Source organism: Hevea brasiliensis, chromosome 16 (genome assembly GCF_030052815.1).
Source record: "Hevea brasiliensis isolate MT/VB/25A 57/8 chromosome 16, ASM3005281v1, whole genome shotgun sequence".
Lineage (NCBI taxonomy): Eukaryota > Viridiplantae > Streptophyta > Magnoliopsida > Malpighiales > Euphorbiaceae > Hevea > Hevea brasiliensis.
In genome coordinates this window covers 2,151,075-2,173,922 of record NC_079508.1, presented here as the reverse complement: position 1 = coordinate 2,173,922, position 22,848 = coordinate 2,151,075, and the positions used below count along the sequence as shown (strand labels likewise).

At 33.6% G+C, this 22,848-nt stretch overlaps 1 protein-coding gene across 1 annotated transcript in view; it reads left to right on the top strand.

Annotated features, from left to right (window-relative positions):
• The window catches only part of LOC110657450 (uncharacterized), a 32,327-nt gene extending 12,332 nt beyond the window's left edge, over positions 1-19,995 (top strand). The window contains exons 11-27 of the mRNA XM_021814654.2: positions 727-822; positions 913-1,033; positions 3,496-3,675; positions 3,881-4,071; positions 5,495-5,766; positions 6,975-7,076; positions 7,329-7,505; positions 7,644-7,832; positions 9,335-9,576; positions 9,658-9,804; positions 15,551-15,767; positions 16,562-16,690; positions 16,835-16,978; positions 19,107-19,166; positions 19,254-19,433; positions 19,637-19,696; positions 19,802-19,995. Coding sequence (XP_021670346.2) covers positions 727-822; positions 913-1,033; positions 3,496-3,675; positions 3,881-4,071; positions 5,495-5,766; positions 6,975-7,076; positions 7,329-7,505; positions 7,644-7,832; positions 9,335-9,576; positions 9,658-9,804; positions 15,551-15,767; positions 16,562-16,690; positions 16,835-16,978; positions 19,107-19,166; positions 19,254-19,433; positions 19,637-19,696; positions 19,802-19,876 — 2,582 coding nt within the window. The 3' untranslated portion in view covers positions 19,877-19,995. The remainder of the gene's footprint in view (positions 1-726; positions 823-912; positions 1,034-3,495; positions 3,676-3,880; positions 4,072-5,494; positions 5,767-6,974; positions 7,077-7,328; positions 7,506-7,643; positions 7,833-9,334; positions 9,577-9,657; positions 9,805-15,550; positions 15,768-16,561; positions 16,691-16,834; positions 16,979-19,106; positions 19,167-19,253; positions 19,434-19,636; positions 19,697-19,801) is intronic.
• The last annotated feature ends 2,853 nt before the right edge of the window (positions 19,996-22,848 follow it).

The window sequence follows — 22,848 nt, the reverse complement described above, 5'->3', positions numbered from 1 at the left end:
CTGAAGCTTGTCTTCTTCAAAATTCTCCTCTTTCATCTTACATGAAAACTACATAGGCCTTGGTTATCACACATAATCGTGGTTGTTTTTGTAGAGCAAGAAGGGGTTCAATTTTAGAATTGTGGTTGAAATTTCTCCAATGGCTGAGGCAGTCAGTTTTTGGAGGAAGAAACGGAGGAGGTTATTCATCTTCATATTGCAATACTGGTTTCTCCTAGTCAATGGTAGTCTTCACAGAATTCAGCCCTATTTGTTCTTGTTGGTCTAGTACAGTGCCAACTATGCTATGAGTTTTACCACATGGCTAAAACTCATCCAAATTAGTCTCGAGCGCCCTTTGTTATTTCTGAACCTCCTTTTGCTGGTGTTCACTTACAACAATTAGTGCATTTGCCATCTGCTTGGCATATGGACAAGTAGATTTAAATCGAATTGAGAGAATGGTTCTATTTCTTTTTATATTCCTGATTTTTTTCATGGTTGTACTTCTGTTGCTTATAGCACTGAAGTAATTCAAGTCTTAGGTTTTCACACAAGAAAACAAAACATTTACTTTCATTCTTTTTAGGTGCACATGCTATGATGTGCTTATCTTGGTGCTTCTAGGACAGTTTCAACTTTCAGGTTGAGTGGCATTTGCTAATTTGCTTTATGTTGATCACGTTGTTGTTACTTGTTAGATTTCCTGGATGCTGCTGTTAACTTTTGGGATTTTATGTGAATTAGGGGCGTTGCAGGATGTTCTTCATTTGCATGATGTGCTTGCTAGAGTTTCACTGGCCAGGCTATGCCATACCATATCTAGAGCTCGTGCACTAGATGGTATGATAGTATTATGTTTTCTGCTTTTGAAATGTTATGCAAGTCCCTGAATTTTGGAGGTGTTTAATTTCTTGACACTGTTGGCGACAGAGAGGCCTGACATTAAATCTCAGTTCAACTCGGTGCTCTATCAACTCCTGCTAGATCCCAGTGAAAGGGTCTGTTTTGAAGCTATCTTATGTGTATTGGGCAAATGTGATAACACTGAGAGGTAGGTATTCTCATGATTACAACTATCCATTTTTCTAGTTTTTCCATCATGTGTGTAGCACATGGACTTGTAATTTTTTTTTAATTATATGCACATGGACTTGCATTTCTTAAAAATTATATATATGCAGTTATGCACATAGCAAATGCTAATATTATATATAAAATACAGGTACTTCATGTTGATATGTATTTAATTATAATTTGCATGTATTCATACAAATGAAGTGAGAATTAAATTAGAATATAATTATTTTTTAAAAATATTGATAAATTATAAACAAATTATACACTCAAGTCCTCCATGCCTGATTATGTATTGTCAAAATAAATTATATCAAATCACATTGAAAAAAGCTTCCTCATATAGTTTTTTCCTTAAAAAAGATCATGTTAAAAGAACAATTACAAAAACACAAGAAAATAAAAAGTAAATTAAAAATTTAATTATGTACTTGTTTCATTCAAACATGTCCCTTACATACATAATGCTAAGGAAGAAGTATATACACATATGTTTGCGGATATTATAGGTTATAAAACTTTAAGTACTTGCCTTCAATTGATGAAATCTAGATTTTTTTTTAAAGATTGAAATATTTGTGGATAAATTTCGATATTTAATTTAGAGTTAGGGATTGATTTTGTTTCTTTTATTTCCTCCTTTATTTGACTCACAATAAATTGTGTTGATTTTGAATAGAATGGTCTTTTTTTTTTTTTTAACATATTTAAACTTTAGAGATAAAATATTAGATTTTGCCGTTGGGCTACTACTCTAGTGGTTGGTTAGCTCGTAGTGCAAGAGGTCAGGGGCCTTACCTTTTAAGAATTTCCTAAATACCCAAAAAAATGATTTTAAAAATACAAGAATTGACTTATATTTTGCTAAACCTTAGGACTAACTGTAAAATGTCAGTATATGTAATATTAGATAATAGGTTTATATACCTATATATTGACCATAATTTTCATTTGAAAGTTTCAATCATGATATGTTTTCTATTATATTGCATAGAGACAATGTTGAATGAAAATTGTGATTAGATCAAACAACAACCAACAAATTAAATCAAAATTTTAAAAAAATTCTTACAATTAGCTTCTTAGTTGATGTAATCACCACCACAACCCATTAGAAACCTTGCTCTAGGCATATATGACAACTTACGCTGATTCTATTTGTATCTAATAGAAGGCTTCCAAATTTGCTATTCAATAACCTAAAGAGACTATTCATTATTCTTGAATTCCTTTTCCTTTATATGCAATATAAATTTATTACTTATATAATTAATAAATTCATTATTTTTCTTTTGGTTCATTGGGCTCCATGTGGGGTTTTAATTTAATGCCTTACAATTTTAGAGATGATTTTAATACTAGTAAGCCAAAGCTTATTGTCAATGTATATTATTTTCTTTTTTTTTTCATGTTTTTTATTAAATTAACATGGAGTTTACTTTTTTAAAATAGCAACCTACATGGGTGTTTTTAATTAGCTATTTGTTTTTTTTAAGACCATAATAACTCTAATTAAATTAGAAGGCTAAAAGCTCCTGATAAAATAGTTTCCTAATTAAAAGAATAAATTTTAATATGTATTTCCTAAAGAAGGTGAAAACACTAGTTTGTTGAAGCTAAAAACCTAAAGAAAAAAATCCTTGTTAAGTAATGTTATAATTAAAAGAAAATAAAGAAGTGTCAACAACTACAATTAAATCTTAATGCCAAATTAGATGTTGTCCATATGGATCATTTTTTGCCTATCAATTTTGTTAGAAATCAACTCCGCATCAATTTTTAAAAATTGTAAATCTCTTGATACCTCCCTCTATGTCATTTTAGGTCTCTCTTTTCCTTTTCATTTTTTCTACCACTAACTTATCACACTTTTGTTGGACATTTGTTGCTCTACGTTAGACATGACCAAATATCTTAATCGAGTTTCTCATTTTATCCCCATTACGCGTTGCATGCATCCCCATTACGAGTATCATTATTGTGTTATCAGAAATCTATCATAACATTTGTATTTCTGTCACACTCATTTTATGGGTATGTTGTACCTTAGACGTCCAACATTCGCTCCCATGCAGCATAGCTGGCTTGATCACTGTTATATAGAACTTACCTTTTACTTTGTCAGGGCTCCCTACGGTCGCATAGCACATTAGTTGCACTCCTCCATTTCATCCATCTTGTTTGGATCATATGAGTTACGTTCTTATTAATTACTCTGTTCTTCTGGATCATATGCGTGACATGGTTTTTCAGTAATTTTGGTTGTCCCTCCTATTCACATATATATAAATTATAAATTTTATTTTTTTAACAGTTTCATCATGTTTTATCAAAGATTTGTTTACGTAACATGCAATTATCATGCCATTGCTTTCCCTTGGCCGTCTGTTTGGATGATTTTCAAAGATTATCCTAGTTTTATGTATTTAAATACTGCAGGACTGAAGAGCGGGCTGCTGGATGGTATCGCTTGACCAGGGAGATTTTGAAGTTGCCAGAAGCACCATCTGTATCATCAAAGGGATCCACTGCTGAATCAAATGATTCATCAAAAGCTTCCAAGGATAAATCTCAAAAAACAAGACGTCCACAGCCACTTATTAAACTTGTAATGAGGAGGTTGATTGAACTCTTTCTCCTTTTCTTTTTTCCTTCCCTTTTAATTTGGTTATTGAATCTTTTTTGCTTGATTTCTTGATATTCTTAATATGCTTGAACTATGGCACGGCATAATTGTTGGTTGTAAAAGTGTCTCTGCTTTCAGGCTTTCTTTGAACTTGATTCTGTTCCCCCCCTCCCTTCCCTTTTCTTGTTTTTTATTCAGGTTGGAGAGTGCTTTCCGTAGTTTTTCTAGGCCAGTACTTCATGCAGCAGCAAGAGTTGTGCAGGAGATGGGAAAAAGTCGTGCTGCTGCCTTTGCTGTAGGCTTGCAAGATATTGATGAAGGAGTTATTGTGAATACGCATTCTGATGCAGTAGATGATACAGCTTTTAATGAAAACCCATATGCAACTGGTAACTTTTTTTCTTTTTTAGATGTATCTTTAATGTCACATGGTAGAGGGATCTCAGATCATGACATTATTTAAATTCTATTTCTGTTTAAGAATCATTACTGTTCTAGGTTAAATAGCTTCTTATTGGACATGTTATTATTGACTACGGACTAATCTCTAGTACTCTCTATTCTGTTGTGTTTGATGCAAGCTATTTTTCCCTTAGTTCATTGACTGGCAAAGTTTATATAATGAGTATTCTGATTCATTTTTGTGATAAATTTTTGTGCACATCATTTTTTTTTGGTGCTTGTGAAGTTTGGAAATTAAGTTTGGGCCATTGGCATGTCACTTACGTCTGCATGTGTAAATATAAATCAATTAATAGATGCAAACTCAATGAGAGGTCATATACAATATCTAAATTGAATTCTATTGTAGTGTTATAAGATTGATTTTACACATCAAAATGACTAGTCAAGTCAATGCTGTAATCTAACCCCTTATATGTAGGACTTAGATTCCCAACACTCTTCTCTGAAGTGCAACCACATGGTTATCACTTGACAATTAGTTAGTAGTAACCCAATATGGGTCTAATTATGCAGGCTTATTGGCAACTAAAACCCACAACTCAGTTCAGGCTCTAATACCATGTTAAATTCGGAGAGAGTGTTGGTCAAATTGCAATTTAATTTATTTTAATTCGGATTTTTATAAATGATTAGATTGCTTTACACATCAAAATGACTAGTCAAGTCAATGCTGTAATCTAACCCCTTATATGTAGGACTTAGATTCCCAACACTCTTTTCTGAAGTGCAACCACATGGTTATCACTTGACAATTAGTTAGTAGTAACCCAATATGGGTCTAATTATGCAGGCTTATTGGCAACTAAAACCCACAACTCAGTTCAGGCTCTAATACCATGTTAAATTCGGAGAGAGTGTTGGTCAAATTGCAATTTAATTTATTTTAATTCGGGTTTATATAAATGATTAGATTGCTTTACACATCAAAATGACTAGCCAAGTCAATATTGCAATCTAAACCTTTATATTTACCATCTCATTTTTATATTTTTCCGATGTGGGACTTAGATTCCCAACATAAGTCTCATTTACATCCAACCTTGGCTATTTTATTCCTGTGAATATTCAATTTTAATATTTCTATACATTGTCAGGTTTCTTCTTTTCTTGTATATTTTGTTGGTAGTAAATTGAGATGTCATCTTTCCTGCTGTTCCAAGATCTTCAAATCTTTTTAGTTAATTTTTGGGGTTGATGAATTTGGGTAACATTAACATCTAGGTGCTAACATTTTTTATTTTCAATTTTACCCATTATCAACTTCTTTATTTAGTGTATGCATTTTTTATACATTTGAGCATTAGCTGATTGTTTTTCCTTTCTTCCTTTGCTTTTTCTGCCTTTTAGGCGTCCGAAGGACCTCTTCTGTATCTAGTGGAACAGGTGGTAAGGATACAATTGCGGGCTTATTGGCTTCATTAATGGAGGTAGTGCGGACAACTGTAGCCTGTGAATGTGTCTATGTTCGAGCAATGGTGATTAAGGCATTGATATGGATGCAAGTTCCACATGAATCATTTGATGAACTGGGATCCATTATTGCATCAGAGCTTTCTGATCCAGCTTGGCCAGCCACACTGCTGAATGATATTTTGCTCACCCTGCATGCTCGTTTTAAGGTTTGATATTTTTATTGCAGAATTAACCTATAGCTTGAGAACATTGTTTCCTTCTGCTACTTTGTAATATTATATTGATTTCCTCCTAGTACATTCTTAAGTTAGTTTCTGAATACATATTTAAGGTAGATAATTAGTAACACAAATGCATTATAACTAATTTGAAAGGCCTAATGAGAAAATAAATGAACTAAGAACACTTTTGCAATTGTATACTATGCTTTCAATTTAATGGATCTGGTTCATAAGTTATGCATTTTGTTTCAGTTGTGTCCAAGGAATTTAACGCATGCACAATTGTTTAAGTAACAACAAAAATTGAAGGCAAATCTGAATGTACTTGCTTTGAATAAACTGAACCTACTTTGACTTGAGAGCAACCAAACAGTTGTGTTTTACAAAGTTTTTGCATTTTGCAAAATTTTGCAACTCTGTAAGAAGGGGAAATTGCAAAATTTCGTTACTTTATAAGAAGCGGAAATTTTGTAATGTTTAGCTGCTGCAGGTCCCACTTCTTCAAAATTTTCAACAATTGTGCATACTCTAGTCTAGATTCATTGGATACAGTTGGAAAAAAATGAGTGACTTCTGAAACAAATAGATAAATTTGAAAGCATACGATAATTGCAAAAGCATGCATGGTTCAGGAATTATTTGCTCAGTAGCCCAATTTGAAAAAATTAAAGCAACTTAATGTTATGATTAGAGTTTAGCGTGGTTTAGCACAATCTTATTTTTCTAAATGGTCAATCTCCAAAATCAACTTTTTGCACATTGCAGTTTTGTTTGCTAAGTTCTCAGTTCCTCTTCTTAAGCAATTTTCAGTTTAGCTCATCATCATCATTGTGGTCAGCATTTTGAGGAGTACATGTAGTTGATTATAAATTGCTTTGTCTGATGACTCTGATCAATATACCGACTAAAGGTCAATTATAAGGCAAAGTTACATTAACTGAATTGCAGTAATTAGTGAGAGGAATAAAGTTGATGACGAATCACTGCTTTAAGAGCACTTGAAAAGACAAATATTCTTAAAATAAAGAACCTTAGGAAAATCAAATTATTGTCAGAAAGCTTCTGGCATTAGAAGGATCTTGATTTTTATTTTGTTTGATTTTATGTTGTAAATTATTTTTAGTTTGATGCTTTTGAATGTGTTCCGCGCCTGTAATGGTAGTTATGTACAATTTATTTCATTGGTTGGCCAGGCAACTCCTGATATGGCTGTCACTCTGCTTGAAATTGCAAGGATCTTTGCTACGAAAGTTCCCGGGAAGATTGATGCTGATGTGTTACAACTGCTTTGGAAAGTAGGTTTCCACTACTTATAATAACATTGATATTACATCATCTGTTTTGGGTTGTTCTACAAGATGCATTTAATTTTATTGTCTCAGCCATTCATGTCTCTAGCAGTAATTTAGGAAGTGACTTGAAATTAGATCTGATATTAAGTGTTAATCTTGTCGGTCTGTTGATCATGGTGAATATGTACAAGTGGTATTTGATTACCCTTAAAAAGGACATTTAACTTTAATTTGCTTTTATTTTTGCATTTGTAGACATGCCTTGTTGGCGCTGGTCCTGATGGGAAGCACACAGCCTTGGAAGCAGTCACGATAGTTCTTGACCTACCACCACCACAACCTGGGTCAATGTCAAGACTAACATCAGTGGATAGGGTATCAGCATCTGATCCAAAGTCAGCTCTGGCGTTACAGAGATTAGTTCAAGCAGCAGTAAGTAGCTTCCTTGGTTTATGACAATAGATTATGGTGCCAATCTACTGTTGATTTAATGGATAGCATATAGTAGGCTAATTTTGGCTTCAATGATTACCTTTTGCATATTTTCCTCTTTTAACTGAGAGCCCACAGGTATGGTTCCTTGGGGAAAATGCAAATTATGCTGCTTCTGAATATGCTTGGGAATCTGCAACTCCTCCTGGTACTGCATTGATGATGCTGGATGCAGATAAAATGGTTGCTGCTGCCAGTTCCCGTAATCCTACTCTAGCTGGTGCACTGACTCGACTACAGAGGTGTGCTTTCAGCGGGAGCTGGGAGGTACAAGTTATTACACGTCGATCATTTTTTGCATGTGTGCTGCCTGTACTTGGAAATTGGAATGACAATGAAATTGTCCATTTGGATATTGGGGATGTCATGGTATTTAAGGTGTTGAACTTTGTGGTTCCCCAATTAATTTAGTTGTTTGTGTAGGTATGAGCAATTAATTTGACAATGGAATCAAGCAAGTTCCCCTTCAATCGTGGATGTGTTATCTGTGGAGCACAAAAATTCCAAGCCCTCTTCCTTCACATCTTTACCCATGTTATACATCTGTTGCAAATATTCTTTGGCATATAGAACTAAAACACTAGATTACTTCATGACAACCTATAATTGTATGCATGATGCATTTAGGATATACTGCAGATGCTTCTGGGTTCATGTCTTGGTTGCTGTCCTCATAATTTCATTTTTCTCCCCAATCCAACACAAACCTCGCATCCCCCCCACACCACCACCACCACACCCCCCCCCCCCCAAAAAAAAAAAAAAAAATGCAAGATAGCTTTTTTTTGGGTGGAGGGATGGGTTTCAGTATCCAAGTTGTCTTGTTTGTTTGTATCTTAACTGTATTTATCTTCCCTATGCTTTTGTCTGTGCGTTTTTGTGTCCATGCTTGCACATATATGGTGCTTGCTCATGAGAAATGCGATCCGAAGGATAGGACCATAATGTTGTTTCTGGTGAGGGAAATTAATTTTGGATGCAGCTAAAATGGCAAATTAAGTTGCTGCAGTTTGTTTCAAAGTTGGATTAGAAGAAAGCTTATAATTGTGGGTGGGATTTCCTTACTTGATAAGAAGAATTTCAAGGTTATATGTAGAAAATGGATCGACAGTGGTTTTTCCCCATCTATAAAGTATTGTTTATGCCCCACCTGTACTGCATGCCTCCTCTAACCTGTCCTTGTGTATTTTGATTCTTAGTTAAACCCTGTTTGTCCATGTGAATTCCTAGTCGTTCTAGATTTCCAATCATGACCCTAAAAGAGCCTTATATAGTCTAATCCGTGAGTTGTCTTCAGAATAAATGCTTGCTTGTCCATGTTTTCCTAGTCGTTCTAGATATGTAATCATGACCCTAAAACATCCTTGGATAGTCTAACGTTCTTGCTGTTTTACTTCAGACTATTGCTTATGAAAGTTCTTATATAATATTTTTGGTGTTTCACTCTTTTTTCCTTGTTTATAACATATAAAGTCAGGTATGTTCCTGATATTTGCTTCAAAGAATCTTCTAGTACTGGAATTTCTTTTATCTAATATTCTCCCCTGCCTTCAAAGAATCTTTGTTCTCCATGATACATCTATATGCTTTTGAAAAGATTTCTGAACTTACCAAAGTCAAAATCCTTCTAACTTTCTGACCTAGGAAATAACTGAAAAGAATCGAAGCTATGTAACACTTGTATTATAAATTTTGTGTAGAGAGTTTTGGCTGTAGGTTTGCGTTCTTTTTCGATATCTTTTATTTGCTCATCTTTGGACACTCAACAGGTTCGGATTGTTGCTGCTCAAGCCCTCACAACCATGGCAATCAGGTCTGGTGAGCCTTTTAGACTGCAGATTTATGAATTCCTAAATGCATTAGCACATGGTGGTGTGCAGTCTCAATTATCAGAAATCCATCCCAGTAATGGGGAAGATCAAGGAGCCAGTGGTACAGGCCTTGGATTCTTAATTAGTCCCATGATAAAAGTTCTTGATGAAATGTACAGAGCACAAGATGAACTGATCAAGTAAGAGCAAAAGCTTCTTTTTTCCCCCCTTTGTTATATTATTCTTTTAATCGACCTATATTAAGTTTTCCATTGTTTTAGGGATATACGCAACCATGATAACACAAATAAAGAATGGACAGATGAAGAGTTGAAGAAACTTTATGAAACCCATGAACGGTTGCTAGATCTCGTTTCATTATTTTGTTATGTTCCCCGAGCAAAGTATCTACCTTTGGGGCCAATAAGGTACAGATTTGCATACATGTTATTTGATCTCAACTTTATTGAAATTAATGTTGTCCATTTTGCTTGAGAAGAGGTGAGCCACCATCAATTCAAGAATTGGGCCATGTGATGCTATAATTACTTTACCGTTCATATTTTATTATTATTATTATTTTGGGAGACGGGTAGGGTTGGAAAATGGGGAAAGAATTTGGGGTTAAAGAAAAAGGGAGGAAAAAGAGAGAAAAAATAAAGGAACAAAAAAAAAAGCTAGAGTCTGCTATTGGGTCTCCTTTATCCAATCCGTAAATGTGGAGAGAGGGAGAGGAAAATCATTGTTATTGAACTCCATTGAATACTTTTATATAAAATTTAAAAGCACCACTAAAATATACTTAACTATAACCTAATAAATGTTGAAGGTTTGATTTTAAATAATTAAAACTTAATTAGTTAGATTTATTTATTCATATACAGGTGTTATATTTAATTAATTTTTTTAATAATTCATTGGTTGAACCATTGACTTACTATTTGAACCAGTGACCCCTCGATTCGGTCCTTTCATCGGGTCAATCTTTCCTCCCTTTTTTTTTTTAATTTTCCAAACAAAAAATGACTCGTTTTTCTTTTTTTCCTTTTTATCCTTTCATTTTCTTCGCAGTCAAATAGGAACAGAGAAATTAAATCTGTTCTTTGAATTTTTCCCCACATTTTGTTCCTATCACTTTCTTTACATTTTTTTTTTGAATATATGTTATCATATCTTTAATTATAATTTGTTGGGGCTAATTTCTTTGAGGGTCATATATCATGTGCATTAGTTAGTCAATCACAAATTCATGGTTTTAAATTGCGGCCACGGCTGCGTTTGCGGTTGCAGGTAACGAAAACAGGCTTGTAATGGCTGTAACATAACGGATCCTAGCGTTATGCAAATTTTTTTTGAAAAATTTGCAAAGTTTATGAAATGAGTAGATATTAGTAGATATAAGTAAAATTAAGATATACAATTATATAATAAACATAAATATATCAAATCAGATGTTATTTTGTAATTAATTGGTAAAATTAATTCTAAAAAATAATTCAAATTAGAAAGTATTATTGGGGTGACGGCGTTACCGTTACTTAACTGTAAATAACGGCCATTATTGTTACATAACAGTGGTAACGTCCATCACCCATGCAAATCACGACATGCCTTTAAACAACAGCCTAACGGGTAATGGACGCCTGTAAAAAACCTGTAAATAACGGCCATTACATTATGTAACGGCTTTTTTTTAAAACCATATTGACAATAGTGTTCTTTTCATCATTCCTTTTCTAGATCATGCTATGATGACTAGTTCAAAATTTTGAGTTGGAAGCTTGTTGATTAGGTTTATGAAAATCCTTTATTCTGGGTTTAGATACCAAAAAAGAAAAGGCAAACTTTTCTATTTATATAATTGTAGCCACTTCTTTGGGAATGTCTATTATAAAAGTCTATACTTCATATTTTAGTCACAATTCTGACGAAAGCAAAAAATTCATTTCTAGATGATGATACTCAATTCAACTCAACTCAACTCATCCTTTATCCCAAAAATTTATTGGGGTCGGCTATATGAATTCTCTTTCTCCACTCTAAATGTTTTTGGGTTAAATCATTGGAAATGTGTAATGCTTCTAGTTCATGTTTTACTACTCTCCTCCAAGTCAGTTTAGGTCTATCCCTTCTTTTCTTTCTATTCTCTAACCCAATGTGCTCTACTTATCTAACTGAGTCTCCGTATGTCTACGTTTCACATGACTAAACCACCTCAATCTCCCTTCTCTCAATTTATCCTCAATTGGCACCACTCCTACCTTTTCTCTAATACTCTCATTACGGACTTTATCTAGTCTAGTATGGCCACTCATCCACCTTAATATTTTCATCTCCGCAACTCTTATTTAAGACACATACGGCTCCTTCATTGCCCAACACTTACTGCCATATAACATGGTCGGTCATATGGCTGTACGGTAAATTTTTTTTTTTTCAACTTATTGAAAATCTTGCGATCACATAAAACTCCCGTGGCACGTCTCCACTTTAATAATATTCGGCTTTAATCCTATAACTAACGGTATCCTCACATCCTCCATCTACTTGAAAGATTGAGCCGAGATATTTAAAGTGATTACTTTGGGGCAATACCACTCCATCCAAACTAACTCCTTCCCTATTACCAGTTCGGCCTTCACTGAACTTGCAATGCATGTATTCTGTTTTTGTTTTACTTAACTTAAAGCCCTTTGACTTTAGTGTACTTCTCCAAAGTTTCAGCTTTCTATTGACTCCTCGTGTCTCATTTATCAGAACTATATCATCCGCAAACATTATGCACTAAAGGATACTCTCATGTATATGTTTCGTCAATTCATCTAAAACTAATGTAAAAAGGTAAGGACTTACAGCTGAGCTTTGGTGAAATCCAACTGAGATGGGGAAATCTCGTGTCCCCTCCCACTATGCGCACATGGTAGTTGTTCTTTCATGCATATCTTTCAACACTTGTATGTACCTAATAGATATCCTTTTTTGTTCTAACACTCTCTATAAGATATTTCTTGGAACACTATCATAAGCCTTCTCCAAATCGATAAAAACTATATGTTGATATTTCTTCACATCTCTATATTTCTCCATCAAGTTTCTAATGAGAAAGATCGTTTCCATGGTTGAACAACCGGGCATGAAGCTAAATTGATTGGGAGAGATAAAAGTGTCATGACGTAGTCGATGTTCCACAACTCTCTTTCACAACTTCAAAGTATGGCTCATGAGTTTAATTTCCCTATAGTTTGAACAACTCTGTATGTCTCCCTTATTTTTAAAAATAGGTATTAAAATATTCCTCCTCTATTCATCAAACATTTTCTTTGAGTTTAGAATCTCTCCCACATCTCCCAAACACTTCCACACTTCAATTGGTATTCCATTAGGTCTACAAGCTTTACTCACTTTCATTCTTTTAAGTGCTTCCTTTACTTCTGAAGATCTAATTCTTCTACTGTAATTCACATTCTTTTCTATTGCTCTGTAGTCTATATTCACGCTATTACCACTTTGACTATTATTAAAGAGATCTGTAGTCTATAATGTAATGCACCTAACTTGATTGAGATCTTGACATTTCTTCTCTCCTCCTTGTTAATCTATAAATATCTTTCTCCCCTTCTTTAGTTCTAAGTTTATCATATAACTTTTTAAAGGTCTGCGCTCTTACTTAACTGATCACCTTTTTTGCCTCTTTCTTTGCTATCTTGTATTGTTCATAAGCCTCATTATTATCAAACTTAGATAATTTCTTATACCATTCATTCTTTCTCTTTACTGCCTTTTGTACTTGCTCATTCCACCACCATTTCTTTTGAGGGTGGTTCATGTCCTCTAGACTCTCCAAGTACTTTTCTAGCTATTTCTCTAATCTTTGATGCCATCTGTATCCACATACCATTGGCTTCCACATCCAGCTTCCATGCTTTGGACTCGAGAAGCTCATTTTTGAACTTCACTTGCTTTACTCCTTTGAACACCTGCCACTTTGTTCGAGCTACAATATTTCTTCTAGCCTTACTTGAATTGTTCATTAACTTAACATCCAAGACCACTAACCGATGTTGACTTGTTAAAGCCTTTCCTGGAATAACTTTGCAATCATTGCATAAAGTTTTATTTGTCTTTTTGTTTAAGAGGAAGTCAATTTGGCTTCTATGTTCTCCACTTTTGAAAGTCAGTAAATGTGACTCATTTTTTATAAACTAGGTATTTGCTAGTATTAGGTCGTACGCCATGGCAAAATCTAGGATGTTTTACCCCTCCTCATTTTGGCTACCAAAACCAAAACCTCCATGAACATTCTCTTAACCTTGCCTATCATTTCCTACATGTCCATTTAAATTTCCACCGATAAGAACATTCTCTTCATTCGGCATGCTTTGCATTAGATCATCCATATCTTTTTAAAACCTTTTACTCTCACTATCTAGTCCTATTTATGGGGTATAAGTACTAACTACATTTATTGTTTCTTCTTCTATCGCTAGCTTTACTAGTATAATTCTATCTCCTACTCTTTTCACAGCCATTACAATATCTTTCAATGTCCTGTCTATGATCATGCCCACTCCGTTTTTGTTCATTTCATTTCCAGTAAATCACAGTTTGTATATTGAATTACCTACTTTCTTACTTTTTTCTCCTACCCATTTAGTCTCCTGAATGCAGGTAATATTCACTATTCTCCTTTTCAGGGTATCCACAAGCTCCATTAATTTTCCTGTAGGTGATCTAACATTCTAAGTACCAATCCTGATTGTTCTCCTATTCTGTTCCTTAATTGATCTCTTTCTAGGATATCTTCTATTGTTCTCTATGCCTATCTTGTATTCTGTTTCACTGTCTGTTCTACTATCTGTTCTATGGACTAACTTCTTTACTCACACCAGTCCATGACGTGGGAATCCTTGCTCATTTAACACCACACTTGGGCATCGGCATGGCGCGTCGCTTTTGGTGAAGGCCCTATACCCTTGCATATTTCTCACTATACCTGGGCTCCAATGTAGCGTGTCGTAAGTAGAGGATGTTCCATCATTTATATCGTAAGAATCCATATCATGAGGTGTGATGAAATTTTTACGCTGATTGTCACCTACCGCAACACTACTTCTTTATCCGGGTTTGGGACCGGCTAAGTACAAACTACTTAGGCGGAGTTTCTAGATGATAATACAATTGTTAAAATAGTGTTTTGGTTTTTAATTAAATATCAACTCCACCCGCAAACACATATGTGCATGTACATTTTATTTTAATGATCCTTTGAAGGCTACTTGCGTGTTTTCTTCTTTTTTGAGGAGGGGTGAATTGGACTATACAGATTGTACTGATACTGTGCTTAACTTTTTTTTTTTTTTAATTACATTGAGGGATATGATTTCTGAAATTTCTCATAAAATTTTCATCCTATAATGCATAGAAAATCCTTTTTCAGCAACTTCTCTACATTTCAAATTCGAAGGAGAGGTAAATGTTGTTTTATAAGTATATTTTTTTCTAGGTTTAGGTGAAGGAGGGGGAGTGGGTTAGTTATTTTATTCTTAATAAAAATTTTTGAATTTTTTTTATGATATTTCTTTTTTAACTTTTCGCATATGACTTTTAAAGATTTTTATAACTAATCAATGGTTGCTACTTCTCATTTATTTTATCAAAAAATTCTTTAATTGAGAAGGTTCTGTAAGGTTAAGGGTTGAATTGTAACAATTTTTTATGATGGGCCAATTTAAAAAGTAGTGGAATAGATTAGGGTTTTTATTTTTGTGTAATTACCCTTGTTAATAATAATAATACCAATTATCGCCCAAGTGAGATTTAGACATGGATTATTACCCAAGTGAGATTTGGACATGATATAAGCTTTATGGGATGAAAAAGTAAGCATCTCAATAATAAACATTATTGTTTTAATACTCATGTCAGTGCGTTGAAGCTACAATTGTAAATTTGTAACTCATTACATGGGCTATAATAATGAATTTTCAAAAAATTGGCAACTACTTTAATTAGGTGTAGGTCTACTTTTTTTTTTTTTCAGTCATTAACCCTTTTATATTGCTGTACGTGTTGTGTTTCATACTTTGTGACATTCATTTCATTTTTAATGTAGTTTTTTACTCGTTTTGTGTTTCTCATGTTGGTGATTGTTTTATTTTTGAAATTTAATTTCAGTGCAAAACTTATTGATGTCTACCGTACAAAGCACAACATAAGTGCATCAACTGGTTTAAGTGACCCAGCTGTTGCTACTGGAATTTCTGACCTAATTTATGAATCTAAGCCACCTCCTGTTGAGTCTGATGCACTTGATGATGACTTGGTGAATGCCTGGGCAGCAAATCTTGGTGATGATGGGTTATTGGGAAACAGTGCACCTGCAATGAACAGGGTAAGTTGAGTGAATTTTAAATTGAAAAATTATCAAAGAACAAAGTAAACAATTGAGACATATAAATTCGGAATTTTTAATGAATTTGAAATTGAAAAATTATGACATTCCCTTTTGCTTTAATTACCCTTTGTACTTTATTATTCCACTACAAAACCTCTTTTAAGGTGTTCTATTGCCTTTTGACCCACTTAGAACTTCCACTGCCACATTATTTACCTTAGTTGCCAACCATCCAGTCCACATGGTGTTTGCTTGCATGTCACAATTTCAGGTTCCATGCTCTGGGAGCTTACTCATGAATGTAAGTTTAGTTTGAATGTTACTGTCTGTGATATTAGCAATAGATTTAGAGAGAGAAGTGTAAAAATTTGTGAAGATGGTATATCTAATCATAAAATATAATTATGTAGAAGTATTGGACGAATTGAGGTATAACAAAATTGAGGTTGGTTTTTTATGCCCTCTAAACGATGGCTACAGTTCCACTGTGTGTTATAGAGGTCTAGTGCTCTTGGAAGTGATAAACTATAAATAAAAAGTACTGGATTTTGACTTTATGTTACCCTTTGTTGTAGGAACTATGATACATTCGTTTACTGCTTTCTTTCTATCTTCCTCCTTTTTCTTTGCTTAAACGGCTCTCTAACAGCCTAAAAACTGATTGGTGTTTTTTTTTTTTTAGTCTAAATTTGGATTTTGACAATAGTCAAATCTTAGGCTATTTCATGTGCAAGGATATGTTATTTTGTTCAACGTTATATATGAGTTTCAATATGTACTCTTCATATTAGGTCAATGAATTTCTTGCTGGTATTGGAACTGATGCTCCCGATGTTGAAGAAGAGAATATAATCTCTAGACCTTCAGTTAGCTATGATGATATGTGGGCAAAGACACTATTGGAGCCTTCAGAATTAGAGGTATGAAAACTCATTATGTTTTGTGAATTGAGAATAGCATGCAATCTAGCTGCAGTACTACTGCACTAGACATTGGAAGCCTGTACATGTCAAATGGGCTTCTGGATAAATAAAGTAAATTTCTATATTTCATTGAATTTGCAGGAAGATGATGGGAGGTCATCTGGGACATCTTCCCCAGACTCAACAGGATCTGTTGAAACTTCCATATCATCCCACTTTGGTGGAATGAGCTACCCATCACTGTTCAGTTCAAAGCCAACCAATTATGGAGCATCACAGAGCTCGGTAAAATTTAACCCATTGGTTTTATCTGAAGACATTTATTAATTCTGCATGTGCCCACTTCTTAGGAAGTTGCTTCTAAAGAATTGGCGCTTGCTAGGAAATTATTTGCTAGGTTGCATTTTTTGACTTTCAATTCACATTCTTTTTTCTAGGAAATGTGCTGATTACTTTGATGAATCATGTTCAATTCACTTGCCAACTTCTCAGAAAATATGTTTACAATATGATACTAATTTATCACTCCTTAGGTTTTTTAGGGAACTGAGTATAATGGTTAATGCTGTTAATTTGTTGTAAAATTAAGCTTTAATCTCAACCTACTTGGGTGACCTCAACTAGTTTGAGATTAAAAATTGTAAATCTTTTGCTGTTGTTTCCCTTCAAGTCTTTACCTTTCCTTTCTCACTCCTTTAAGTACCAACTTATAACACGTTTCACATGTCCAAACTTTCTTAATGAACCCTCTCGTTTTATCCTTGATGTGTGTTATATGCATTCTTTGGTGAATGTGGTCATTTCTAATCCTATCCATTCTCATAATGCTAGATATCCATCTTAACATTCACATTTTTTTAATACTTATATTATGGGTATATTATATCTTAGGTGTCCTACATTTACTCCCATACAACATAGCTAGCCTCGCTACAATTTTATAAAACTTTTAAATTTGTCAAGATCCTACGGTTGCATAGCACACCCATCACTATCCACTTCATCCATCATGTTCTAATTTTATGAGTTACATCCTCATCTATTATTTTGTTTTTCTGGATGGTAGAACTTAAATATTTGAATTGATTGCATTTCTTTAGATTTTAGTATGTCATTGAATAACTTGGTTAGCCAAGTTACTCCAACCTCCCAAGCATTTCTACACTTCTATAGGACTACCATCTGGGTTGCAAGCTCTCCCTATCTTCATATTCTTCATGGCCTCTTTAACTTCAACAAACCTAATTTTACGAGTGTAGTTAAGGTTCTCTATCAAAGGAACATTAAGGTTTGTAAAGTAATCCTCATGACTCACATTGAATAGTTAATCAAGGTAGCATTCCAATCTCTCTTTGATGTCACTATCTCCTGACAAAACTTGTTGCTTATCATCTTTAATACACTTAACTTGATTTAGATCTCTACTCTTATTTTCTTGCAGCTGTGCTAGCTTGTGTATCTCCTCCTTTTGTGTTCACAAGTTTTGATACAAATTGGCTAGAGATTTCCCACAAGTCTTGCTAGCTGCTTTCTTAGCTTCTCTCTTATAGCCAACTTGTATTTCTCAAAAGCTGCCTCATCATCTTGTAACTTTTTATACCATTTTCTTTTCATTTTAATAGCCTTTTGAACCTCCTCAGTCCATCACCAAGAATCTTGTGGGCATGGTCCTCTATCTTTGGGTACACCGAGTATGTTTGTTCATTGCTACTTTCTTAATGCAGTTGGCCATCACTCTCTGCAATATCAACATTATTGCCTAAATTCCATATACCTTTTATTAATAGTTTCTCCTTAAACGCTATTTGCTTCGTAGTCATGAGAATTGATTGAGTTTTACTGCAGCCGTTAACCTACCTCAACCCTCTTCTCCTCGAGCTTGGGATCAATTATGTTTTGCTAAGCTTGCATAGGAGGAGTTGAATTAGCTATACCCATATCTTACAAAATTAGTAAAATTTGCATTTGAAATTTACAAATGAATTCTATATTTGATAATTAAGATACTAAAGCTGGAACGAATTTCACGTTCATTTGATCCAAACACGATGTTGAGAAATTTTCTTTGGAAATACTATGATTATGCTTCCACTTTGACTTATTTCGCTCACTCACTTTTATGCCCAATATGGTAAATGCCTAAGCCTGTAATGAAAAATTACGCAAATTAAAATATTTGAAAATACAAAAGTTTTGATTATTGCCTGATAGACAAAATAATATACTATGAAACAATATAATCACTAATAAGCCTTTTCTCTTATGAACCCTTAGTACAGATGCACTAGATGCTGTTATACTTTCTCTAAAATTCTACTTCAAATTAAAATGTGTTGGTGCATGGTTTGCCTTTTTCTGTCCTTGTATGAACACATTGTAATTGTCATTAACACACTCCAAATGTCTATAACAGGAGAGGTCAGGGGGAAGAAGGTATGGTGGCTCCTCATCAATTTATGAGACAGGGTCTCCGGTGAGGGCTCATAGCCTAGCATTTTATATGTCGTTTACATTGTATCTGAAATTCTGAGTATATTCTCAATCTTTTAACTCTTTTCAGATTAGAGAAGAGCCTCCATCATATGCATCATCTGTCATGCAGAGGTACGAGTCATTTGAGAACCCTTTAGCTGCTCGTGGGTCCCAGAGTTTTGAATCTGAGGATGAGGAGCGACTTTCTTCTGGAAATCCACAATCAGGAAAGGCACTCTATGACTTCACTGCTGGTGGAGACGATGAGGTATTTTGAATGTCCCTTTTTCTTTTTATGGTCTTGGAAACTGTAGTTGTTGGTCCATGATCCAATGATGTCAACACTTTATTACAATTCAGCATGATTATTTCTGTGATTCTTCTTATAGGAAGTTGAAGAAACATATAAAGAATAAATTGATTTTTGGTTTTAGTTAAAACATTAAAATGATAAATAATTTTCCTTGGCAGTTAAATTTAACAGCTGGAGAAGAGGTCGAAATCGAATACGAAGTTGATGGATGGTACCATGTAAGTCATATTATTGGTTTCCTTGAGTTCAATTTTTTTTTTTTTGGATAAAAATCAGTGTGTGAGGTATTCTTAACGTTTTGATATGAACATTTGTTAATACAGGTGAAGAAGAAGCGTCCTGGAAGGGATGGTAAAATGGCAGGGCTAGTTCCTGTCCTTTATGTCAATAAATCTTGACATCTCACAAAAGTAACAAATCCTTATTCTTCACCAATCACCATGTGCCATATATCAATTTTCTGTAGAATAATGTAGCGTGCTTGAGTTCTAAGAGGTTATACCTTTTTTTTTTTTTTTTTTTTAAATATATATCTGATTTTTTTTCCCTCCAAATTTGATAGGTGAAGTTGGAGGAAACTGTCAGATTAGCCTTAATATTTGTTTTTTTTTTCTCCATATATTCTATGTACAAAACTCAACAGAATTGAAATTGTAAAAGCTTTTTAAGACATTAATTTACTACCAAAAAGAGAATTTCTTTGCATCATAAAATAATTTATGAAATTAATTTTTATTTTTATATATCGATAATTAAATGGAATATAAGTTATTTTTAAGTATGATTATAAGAATAAATATTAAAATATTCAAATAAGAATAGGTTTTAGTCCTGTTAAAATATTTAAATAGAGTATACGATTAAATTGCACACGCTTAATAACTTGGATAAAAAGAAATATACATCCATATAAATAGAAGTTAATAAATAAAACTCTTAAAAGGAATTTTAAATAGAAAAAAATTTTTTTCCAACACGAAATGAAAGAAAAAAAAAATTAAAATCAAAAGAAATTATATATGAAAGTAGGGCTTAATGGACTTGGACTTTTATTTTAATAAAATTTTTAAATATTTGATAACTTAAATAATAATTTATGATAAGTGAATTTATAATTCAATAAAAAAATTGGCTTATACTTAACATGTAATTACCATCTTTCTTCAATAGTAAGTTTAAATGCAAGTTGAACAAAGAAATTAAAGACGTTAAATATATGTAGGATTATAAATTTTAAATTTATATAGATTTTAAAATTAATTGGAATAATAAAAATATTAATGTAAATTTTTAAAAGTAAGGGCTTTTTCGTAATTATATTATTCTCCCATTCTCACGTGTGTATAATTTAGACATGCATTTTATAAATTTTATAACATACTGGTCTATAAATTTATAATAAAATCATATTCATTTTGTTTGAGATCAAATTTTAATAATTATGAGCTTGATGCGTGTATTTGTAAAAATAAAATTGAGATAATTTTATAATATTAATATAAGTGTTATATATAATATATTTTAAATTAGTAAATTTAAGTGAATAAAAAATTTTATTTTAATTAAATTAAAGTATAATAATTAGATTAAATTTATTATTAAAATTATAAATAATAAAATTAATAAATAATAGCCTTAAATGATACATACAACTCATATATTATGTTTGTATATTTTCAATTATATATATATATATCATTTTCTATTGTAACGCCCCTTCTGGCCCGCTGGATAATATTGTCTATTTTGACCCATTGGACCTTATGGTTTTGTCCCTTAGACCCTTTCTTTGAGACTCAAAAGCGCGCTATTCAGGTTAAAAGGATTGTCACTTATATGGACCTTCACTTTGATGTGGGACTCGATTCATTTCTGCCCCCCATTTGGACAAGGTCACTAGCGAGCCCCTTACTCAAGCCGAGGTCCTTTCCCTTTTCGTACGGGATGTTACAGGCCCACCAGCTTTCACCTAGTTCGTCCCTGAACTACACTGTACTATGAGAGGTCGGCTCTGATACCATATGTAACGCCCCTTCTGGACCACTGGATAGTTTTGTCTGCTTTGGCTCACTGGACCTTACAGCTTTTTCCCTTGGACCCCTTCTTTGAGGCCTAAAAGCGTGCTATCCAGGTTAGAAGGCTTATCACTTATATAAATCTTCACTTTTCCCTCCCTTTCTAATGTGGGACTCGGTTTATTCTTGCCCCCCATTTGGACAAGGTCACTAGTGAGCCCCTTGCTCAAGCCGAGGTCCCCTTTCCATATGGGATGTTACTGGAAAACAGTCAATACTCATATTTTAAAAAATTACATTTTAGTCCCTATAACTATCATGTTATTATAAATCATTCAAATAAGCTCTAAAATCTCTATAAGGGGGGAAGAATGTAACACCCTAAATTTTTTAAATAATTATTTTATGTATAATTATATGATTTTTGACTATTTTGGAGGGTTCAGGAGGAGCCATATGATGTTGATGAGACGTGGATATGAAAAATGTGATTTAGAAGTGTTATTTAGATTATTTTGCAGGTTGGGTAGGTCCTACGTATAGGAAGAACTCTGCCGGATTTTCGGCAAAACTTAGGATGTCCTTTGATTCTTTAAAGTTTTGCTTTAAGTAAATATTGATAAATTTATGATATAATTTTTAGGTGAGTTGGGTTAGCATTCCTCCTCCGCCCAGCTATCGCAGTGACTTTTAATTAATTTATGAGTAGATATTGATTTTATTTATAATTTCAATACTATTGTTATTATATGTCACAGCATGCCTATACATTACTTATAGATATATGTATTAGCTACTATAGGCACGCTTTGTGTTGCATCTTTACTTGATGGTTTGATGTGGATGTTGCCTTAGGGTAATTTAGAGTTGTGTGCATGTGTCGGCGTGCGTGTGGTGTGGTATGGTGTGATGGATATGGGTAGGATGAGAAAATCAGCTTGAGCTAGTCTCGCTTGGGGCCGATCCTTTTTGAGAAAGTCGGGGTCAGTACAGCTTTGAGTTGATCTCGCTGACCTTCGCATTTAAATTATTAAGCAAAAGTCCGGTTCAAGTTAATCTCGCTGGCAGGCCTTGGATTAAGAGAGCTGTATAGGGGATCAGCTTCCATATGTATATATCTGTTGTGATGTATTGGTGTGTGTAAGTGCTCTAAATTATTCTTTGTGCAAATATTGCTTGAAATTGGTGAAATTGCTTACCAGTGTTGCATTTCATCCTTAGGGATACATTAGAACTAGATAGTTATAGAAACTATTTTTAAAATCAATATCTTACTCTATGAGTTGAACGGTCATTCCTTTTCACCCTATTTTTTCCAATATACAGGGGGAGTTCCTTTTTTAAAGTAACATGCT